Source organism: Silene latifolia, chromosome X (assembly GCF_048544455.1).
Source record: "Silene latifolia isolate original U9 population chromosome X, ASM4854445v1, whole genome shotgun sequence".
Lineage (NCBI taxonomy): Eukaryota > Viridiplantae > Streptophyta > Magnoliopsida > Caryophyllales > Caryophyllaceae > Silene > Silene latifolia.
Genome location: NC_133537.1, coordinates 301,290,563 through 301,299,633, shown reverse-complemented (window position 1 = coordinate 301,299,633; position 9,071 = coordinate 301,290,563). Strand labels below are relative to the sequence as shown.

General features: G+C 39.8%; 1 protein-coding gene across 1 annotated transcript in view; it reads right to left on the bottom strand.

Moving 5' to 3' along the window:
- Positions 1–2,578: 2,578 nt before the first annotated feature.
- LOC141617192 (lanC-like protein GCR2) overlaps positions 2,579–9,071 on the bottom strand; it is a 28,454-nt gene continuing 21,961 nt past the window's right edge. The window contains exons 4-6 of the mRNA XM_074434375.1: positions 4,880–4,996; positions 4,278–4,589; positions 2,579–3,055 (exon numbers count right to left, since the gene is read on the bottom strand). Of these exons, the coding sequence (XP_074290476.1) occupies positions 2,717–3,055; positions 4,278–4,589; positions 4,880–4,996 (768 nt within the window). The 3' untranslated portion in view covers positions 2,579–2,716. The remainder of the gene's footprint in view (positions 3,056–4,277; positions 4,590–4,879; positions 4,997–9,071) is intronic.

The following is a 9,071-nucleotide window of genomic DNA, read 5'->3' as shown; positions in this document are numbered from 1 at the left end:
TATACACACACACACATATATATATATATATATATATATATATATATATATATATATATATATATATATATATATATATATAATCGGATCTGTCGAACCAAATTAAGTTACGAACCGTACAAACTGAATAAAAACTCTCAGATTATAGATCTCAACTACCCCCCACGTGACATCCTTTGCATCTCACATTACTCCTACCTACCACACTCAAATCTCACCAACCCTAATTAACCAAATTTCCCAATTCCCATCATCTCTCATCTTCATTTATCTGACCATCTGCCACCGTCGAATACATCCGGCAAGTCTCCGGCGACCACCGTCGATAAAAGTTTCTTGCCATCACTCACCTCAATCCCTTCGTCACTTTCTTATTTTCTCCTCGACTCGTCTCCAGACTGTTGGCCGCACTACCACCACCACATAACGAGAGTCGTTCTCATCAATTATCTACATATTTTGGCTCAAAATTTTCCGACATGGTAATTATTGTGGCTATATCTCAAAAATATGCTCCTTTTTTTTGTAGATCTATGTTTTAATGGTGCGAGATTAATCAAAAATGGAGTTTCCGGTGGTGGGTTGGTTTGATGTTTTGTCGGATTTGGGTTAGTAGGCATGGTCGTGGAGATGAGAATGGAGGGTGACGACAGTGGCCGGCTACTCGCCGACGTCGTGGGGGTTGTCGGAGATGTTACAGACGTGTTCTGGGTTGCTGCCAAAATTTGCATCTTACACGGCCAAAATTCCGACTTCAGAAGGCAGTCATTCCGAGTTCAGACAAAGGGAGTTCTTCTACTTTGGTATGGATATATTACTCAAACTTGTTTTACCAGGTACAAGAAATTTTTTTGATGCATTTTTTTACCTGGAGCCGCGTTATTGGCATGGATTCTTGTCTTCTCGGCAAAGGGAACTCTTCCATTGATAAATATGATCATCAACAACCTGGTTAAAGATAGAGATCAATATGTTTTTTATGCATTGGTGAATCCGTGATCCGGTATCTAGATCGTGTGCTTGAACTTGTACAAATCATGAATTAGCTTAAGACCTTGATTCATTTTTTTTTGTTTTGAACTTTTGTGATTTTAAGTTGTAGATCTTCAACAAGTGAAGAGGTATTTCAAAAATCTTTGTACGTCGGAGTTTATGTCGGATAATTCCGACCCGGCAAATATTCTTATTGGTCAAATATAAATGTATTTGGTGTTAGAGGCGGTGGTCAAGCGGTTATGATAGTGGTGGTTGCGGCGGTGCCCAGAAGTGGGATGGCTGGGCAGGTGGTGTTGAGGCGTTGTTGATGTAATGGTGGTGGCGGCAGGGGCGGTGGTGGTGGTTAGGGCAATGGTGGTGGTGGCGGTGGTGGGAGCAGTAGTGATGGTGACGGTGGGGGCTGTGATGACGGTGGTGGAAGTGGATACACAAAATACCATCCCAGATACGCATGGTATTGATACGGGATACACATGGTATTAATATGGGATACATGTATCCCGTATTAATACACATATGTATCCCGTATTAATACCATGTGTATCCGTAGGTACTAGTTAGTGTATATGAAAATGCGTATCTGACTTTAATAACATGCGTATCTGGCTTTAATGATATGTGTATGCGCAAAAAAATATAAAATGTATCCACAAATAGCATGAAACGTATCCGAGAGTTGGTGTTAAAACTTGCAACAATTTCCTTAAAGTGTATCCACTAATAATATAAAATGTATTCGCAAATAGTATAAAATGTATCCCGGAGTTAAGTCTTAAAACTCCCAAAAAAAATTAGTTTTAAAAAAATGTAAAAGTGCATCTACAATTTTAGTGTGGAAAAAGTGTATCTACATGTGTTATAAAATGTATCTGAATAAGAGGTGTATCTGGCAAGGAAATAAAGTGTATGTGAAAAAAAAAAAAACATTAAAGCTAGTTCGTCCGGTTCGCACGTTAACTCAGTTCGTACCTGAACCCGCCCATATATATATATATATATATATATATAAGATTGCACATCTTTTTCCATTATATAATGTATTGGAGAGTAATGGAGATTTTTTGAGAGAAGTGTGAAGAGCTGAGAGGCAGAACGATTGTTCAATTGTTTTTTTGAGAGGTTTAGGTTTTTTTTTTTTAAATATTGGGTTGGATAATTGGGTCATTTGTACAATGATCATATACAACTGGTTGTAGGATGAAATTTGTGAAATGTCATAGTACTGCTATATACTCCCTCCTATTCTCTATAATCTTCCACATTTCCTAAAACGATAAATTCACTAAAATCTTACACTTTTCCGCCTGAGTATATGTTTTGGCTGTAACTTCTGATCAGAAGTAATATTATGGATGTAATTTACAAAAAAAATATATAAGACTGTAATTTTCAAAAAGTGGTTTTTAAAAGGCTGTAATCAACAATTTTCTCTTGTGGTTATAATAATTTCTGACCCCACATTCTCTCTCTTATTTTCATTTTCATCCACATATTACCGTCCGACTAATTTTTTGTCTAAAACTAATGTGGAAGATTACAAGGAATATGAGGGAGTACTATAAAGAGTATACAACTGAGAAGTCATGTAAAATCTACATTAGCAACACTTTCAACCTTTTGTTTCTTTTATTTATCCAGCACCCTTTTCTGTAGGATTAGTTAGCTATATTTCTATACAAGTGCAACACAGCATGTACACTCCTCTATAATGAAAAATTAGTTAAACCTCATAAGCAGGGAACCTTGCAGAAGCTGGTTCATTCATGTCCAGAAACAGATAAGCCATTCCCGCAATCCCTTCAAACAGTGAAAAGGGGCGGTCACCTCCGTGCATAAACCTCTCGCCAATAAGCCTTCGAGCTCTATCTTGTAGAAAACTCGCAAAAGCTTTGGCTCTATACAAATACTCGGGATTCCCAGTTAAACGGTAGAGTGTTAGGAACACATAGGTGTTCCCACTAATACCATGACATATCCCGACTCTTTTAAGCAAACCTCGGTTCCAAACTAGCTCTGCAGCATCCTTGGCAGCCTGCAGAAAGTCTGTATCTCCATAAACCTGGGAATTGAAAGAGTAAAAGGTATAAGATTCATAACTTAATGCCAAAAAAGTGCTGCATACTTATTACTATTGGTTATAGATTCACAATTCGACTTTATCTCTCTTAAATAAGGTTGCTCATCAGTTAGCTAGGAACGTGATGGACATGTAATGTGTATGTTTTACCGTTGCCAACAAAACAAAACAAAAAACTTTATATCTCCTTTTTTTTCCAGATAAGACATCTATGGCCACAACCTCCAATCACATCCTTTTCGGACAAGCTCGACATAAATAAATATACGGATGATAAATCTATGATCTTGGTCAGCTTTCACAGGCAGAAGTGCAGCTGCGAAGGTGCATGGGCCACATTGTTGTCCCGTTTGGCTGTAGCCCAGCAAGGTATATTTATTCTTTAGATGAAGCAATCAGATGAATCTGATCTTGGGTTGGCCTTTGAGTTGCCTGACATTCCTTCCTTGGAAAGGAGTTTCTTGCCGTTAAACTCAACTCCTTTTCCGGCTTTACCAATTAGATCAGCTCAAGGGAAAGGCAAGGGTTGTCGGCAAGTAGTAAGAAGGCCATTTTCAAGTCAAAAGTGACTCCCATATCAAAATTTTGAGTATAGATGAGGACGTGAGAACTATAGGGAGAGAAGAAATTTTTCTACTACAAATTTTGGGTAAGATGAGAACATAAGAACAATTAGGTACTGAAGATATTTAGCTTGAAGTTTGAGGTAAATTATGATTTACTTGTGTAGGCTAAGCGTTATTTTGAATTGCTTCACCCTCTGTTGTACAGACATTTAGATATTCTAGTACACAAACAAATACTCGCTCTGTACCGGCCATTTGTTGTCGTATTCCATTTTTGGGTGTCTTAGTCAATTGTTGTCCTTTCTATTTTAGGATTGCATTTGACTGTTGTCCTTTCTATTTTAGGATTGCATTTGATGAACAATTTGATCCTTCACACTCTATTTGATCCACTTGTCATCTTATAATTGGCCCTCTCCTCTTTCCTTGGTCTTTGTGCCAAAACCAAAAGACAACAATTGACCGGGACGGAGGGAGTAAGAAAATGTCGTTACCCGAAAGTCGAAATCTTGGCCCACCCCTATGATCATGAGCCATATTACTGTAATAAACTACGAAGATGTTGAATTGACGAGGAAATGCTGGAAAGAACAATAGAATAGCCATCTTATAAAAACAGGATTATTAAAAAATAGTACCTGAGCTGCTTTTGTTAAGGTAAGTGCTAACCCAGGAGCACCATGGCACCAATGGACAAGACGATCAGATTCACTTCCTTCACTTGAAGGGTAGTTTCCACTAGGGAAACGGCCCCTTATCATGTAACGTAAAGTAGCTTTCACATCTTCTTGTTCATTTGGCGTAAGCTCCATATCCATCAAGACATGCAAGATCCCAGCCAACCCATGTGCTGCACCCCAATACTTTTTTCCATGCCACTCGTACATCAAAGGGCACCTCCCCTTTCCCAATTTTCTACCACCTTTGATGATGTCATCGACAATGCCCCTCTGTAAAAAATCGATCATATTCATTCTTCATAATCTAAGTAATACGAAAAGGACAGCCGGTATTTCCAGCCCAATGGAGTCAAAACACGCTATTCTGGCTATGAATATTGGGAATCAAGCAAAATGGTTCACTAACGTGTTTGTGCTTCTGTAACTTTAAAATAGCAGTCAGTTAAAATCATTCTCTAACCCCCTCCACCCATAACATGGGCAAGAGCCTATAGAGCACTGAGAAGAGGTTTTAGGATAACCGGGACAACAAATAAAAATATAAAAGCAGCAGGGCTCACCATGGTCAAAGAAGATATTGTGCCTTCGCCAATATGACGGTTCAGGAAGGAGCAAGACCATAGATAGCCTGCTCTTCCATAAAGTAACTCATATGGAAGATCAGCAGGAAGATTTATCTGCTTGCAATCAATATCCAACAAAAAGTGGCATCAGAAGAGTTGTGTGAATTTCCAAGAGCCTCACAAATTGATGTATCACTTTCATATATACTTTTATAGCTCCCTTTACATCATATTTCATACCGTTTCGTGCCTATTATATCATTTATATACTTTATTTCAATGAATTGTCGATACTGCCGCTATTTTGTGTTTTGATGCAGAAATGACTCGTTATGAGTATGATCAAGCTAAGATTAGCATGGCGGAGACGGCATAGAAGAATACACGAAGCATGGCACGGGAAACGAGGAATCATGAAGACTAGAAGTAAAAGAAGAGAAGAAAGAACCTGTGAAGAAGTTCCTCGATCGAGTCACTGCCGACTCGATCGAAGCATTTGTCTCGATCGAGTCGGTCGACTCGATCGAGGATCCTCCCCCAGGCGGGTTTATTTCCCAAATTTCCTAAAACGTTAATCTTTTGTTATAAATTAAAGACTCGTGTTTTATTAAGAACTTACGTTATATTTTGCTAAGTATTCTTTGGAAAACTCTCTTAAGAACCCTAATCTTCCTTTTGTATGGTACTAATCTTTCCTCTTTAATTAAATCATTGTTTTATGTTCTTCAATTATTGTTTTCATCTTGCAATTATGTCTTCATCTTTAATCATGTTTGTTGTTGTTATTATAATCATGAGTAGCTAATCCCCTCATCTAGGATGAAGGGGATCTAGGTTAATTAAGAAGGGAAAATCAATTAGTTGCTATTGATATCATTAAAGTTGTTGTTTGATTGTTGTAATTCTTCTAGTTAATCACTTGAGGCCTGAGTTATTAATTAGTGTAGCGAATCGATCCTATCGCCGAAATGGGTTAGAATTGAAATAGGTGCGATAATCAAATAGAAAGTATCTAATCATAGCGACCGCATGTTAGAATCGATCTAAAGGACATAATGGAGTCGACCGATCTTATGACCTTAAACAACTTGATAGATTTAGTAATTGATTGATAATCCCCGAAGCGATTGACCTAGTGAACCTAATTCCTAGACTTTTAATAATATTGTCGTTCATCCTTTAATTACATTGCAATTAGTTTGTTAGAATCAACTCAAAACAAAACCCCCGAAATTGGTTACTTCTAGACAGTTTAAATACTCTTAGACTAGCCTTTACCGCCTCCCTGTGGATTCGATACCTGTCTTATCACTAGCTATTCTTGTTAGTCCTTAGATAGTTTTACTTTGATTTGGTAATACGACTTTAGCCACATCAAATTTGGCGCCGTTGCCGGGGAGGCAACAATTGTTTAGTCTGTTTGTGTTTATTTTGTCTTTTTGTCTCAGGGAACCCGGTTCCTTGAGACCGTTCTCACACTTTCTTGTTAGTTACTGTTTATGCCCGTGTCTAATAGGTCCGAGATTATTCTTTTGATCCACGAACTCGAGAAGACTTTTCGCTACAGACGGAAATTTAATCAAGAAGTGAGTCAAGTAGAAGACTTGAGTATACTTGACGTCGAAACGAACCACGAGCCCTACGAGAGAAACGATCGGTCCTACGAAGAGGAAGAGGAAGAAATTCCTATCTCGATATTCCTATTCCCAAACTCCTTTCTGAAAATATCATCATGTCTACCCTAGCCAGTCACTTTGAGCCAACCTTAGATTCTATTCCACAAGGTTTCAAGTTGCCCACTTCTACCAATGGAACATTCGAGATTCGGCCATCTTACATTAATTTGGTGGAACGAAACATGTTTGGAGGGACAAATGAGGACCTGCGACGCATATGGAAAAGTTTGTCACTTACTGTTCAATCCCATTAACAAATGGAGTGACACAAGATCAAGTTAGCGGTGCTCTTTCCTTTCTCTACGAAAGATGGAGTCACTGAGTGGTTAAGAGATATGGATATGGATACGAAGGAGTTCTGATCGAATTCCTTAGCTCTTGCTTTCTACAAGAGGTACTTCCCACCTCGGAAGACTAATGCTTTGAGGAATCAAATTACTAGTTTCAAGCAAGCGACCATCAAGATTTGAATGAAGCTTGGACTCGCTTCAGCGTTTAGTTCGATCGATTCCCATCATGGTTTCCCAAAGTGGTTCCTTTGCAACCAGTTTTATAACGGGTTGTTTGACGATCATCGTGCCCTTTTGGATTCATCTGCTAATGGGAGGTTTCAAGATAACACACTAGATGGTGACGCGTGGAAGTTGATTGATCGATTGCTACCCATACCGCGAGGTATGGAAATCTAGGGAAGCACGCGAGGTACGGGGTTGATAGTGCTTTGCGACACGGTGAGGCTATTTACGCCCAGATTCTTTGAGATGAAGACTACCCAATCATTGGGTAGTAAAGAGAGAGTTCATGCTATGAGTCCGCAAGTAGAGGAGACTTGTGCTAGATGCGGTTTAGATGGTCATGGTGCAGGTGATTGTATGAGCACATTTGAGCGGGTTAACGCCTTTCAAAGCTTACGGACAAGGTGCACAAGGTACACCTTTCTCTAATTTCTACAATGAAAGAACGAAGGAGCACCCATTCCTTCAATGGTCTAGCCGAATGTGCAAAACTGCAGGCGATCACAACCGCAAAAGAATCCTTATATCCCTCCTAACAATCGCGTGAATCAAAGAACAAGGGGGGATATCAAAGGCAAAATCAAGGAGGCCAGCCATTCAACAATCAATATCGGCGGCCTCCTCGGAAACTCCTCAACAAGCTCCGAATAATGATATGGCGAGTTAAGCAATCTTTTGCAACAAACTTTGTCAATGCGGCGACAGGCGACGGCTCGGTTTACGAGTTGATTGCCCATAACAAGATGCTAGATAATCAAGTGGCTCGGATGGCACTTCAAAACCCATCAAACAGCAGTAGTAGGTCTTCCTCCTCAAGGTAAGCAAGCTCATGAGCAAGCTAATGTTATTCAAATGAGGAGCGGTACTTCTTATACGAACCCCGACCACAAAAGTCTTGAGAATGAAGTGCCCATTCTTTGTTGATGAAGTCCCTTACATGCATCCCAAAGGATTGGGTAATTTGGAGCTTAGTGATGATGAGAAAGAGCCCGACGAAGTTGAAACACGAGTGACGATAAAAGTAAAAAAGACGAAAAAGTCGAACCTGCAAAGGTTCCTCGGCCGAAGTCACGGGCGACTCGATCGAGGATCCACCCGACTCGATCGAGTCACCCCGACTCGATCGAGGATCCAATATCGCCAAATGGTACGGTGTTTCAAAAGTGGTTTCTAAGGATAAACAAGCCGAGCCCATAATTATTTCTCTACCTTTTCCTCACCGACAACAAAAATCCAAGTGGATAAGCGATTCGGTAAGTTTATGGAGGTCGTGAAGAATCTACGAGTAAGTGTCCCTTTGCAAAGTTCATGAAGGAGATTTTGACAAGGAAGAGATCCTTTGACGCGGTAGAAACTATTGCTTACACTCGTCGCGGTGCCATGTTGCCAATTAACTCACCACCGAAATTAAAGGATCCAGGAAGTTTTTCTATACCTTGTCAAATTGGTCATCTTTCTATTAGTAAAGCTCTTTGTGATTTGGGAGCTAGTGTCGAGTGTTATGCCGTATTCTATCTCGTAAAAAGTTAAATATGGGTCCGTTGACAAGATTACTAATATGACACTGCAGATGGCCGATAGAATCGTTAAACACCCTCCGGGGTGTTAGAGGATGTTTCCGTTCGAATAGGGAAGTTTTTCATCCCCGTTGATTTTGTTGTCATGGACATGGTCAAGACAACCAGATCCCTATCATCTTGGGCGACTGACCGTTCTTACATCTGCGGGGCGGTCATAGATGTTAGGCAAGGGAGATTGACCTTAGGCGTGAGGGATGACACGATTATTTTCAACTTAGAAAAAGCATTGAAAAACCCCATGATAGAAGAGACTTGTCATAGTATAGATGTTGTTGATTTTACTATTGATGAGTGTCTTTCATGTGTTTGTGAGGATCCTCCGGAGATTGCCCCGGTTTCGATCCAAATCGGTGATCGACGGGTTCATGGAGTCCATAAGTTCATCGAATTGAGAAGCTTCTAACTGGAGAGGAATGCC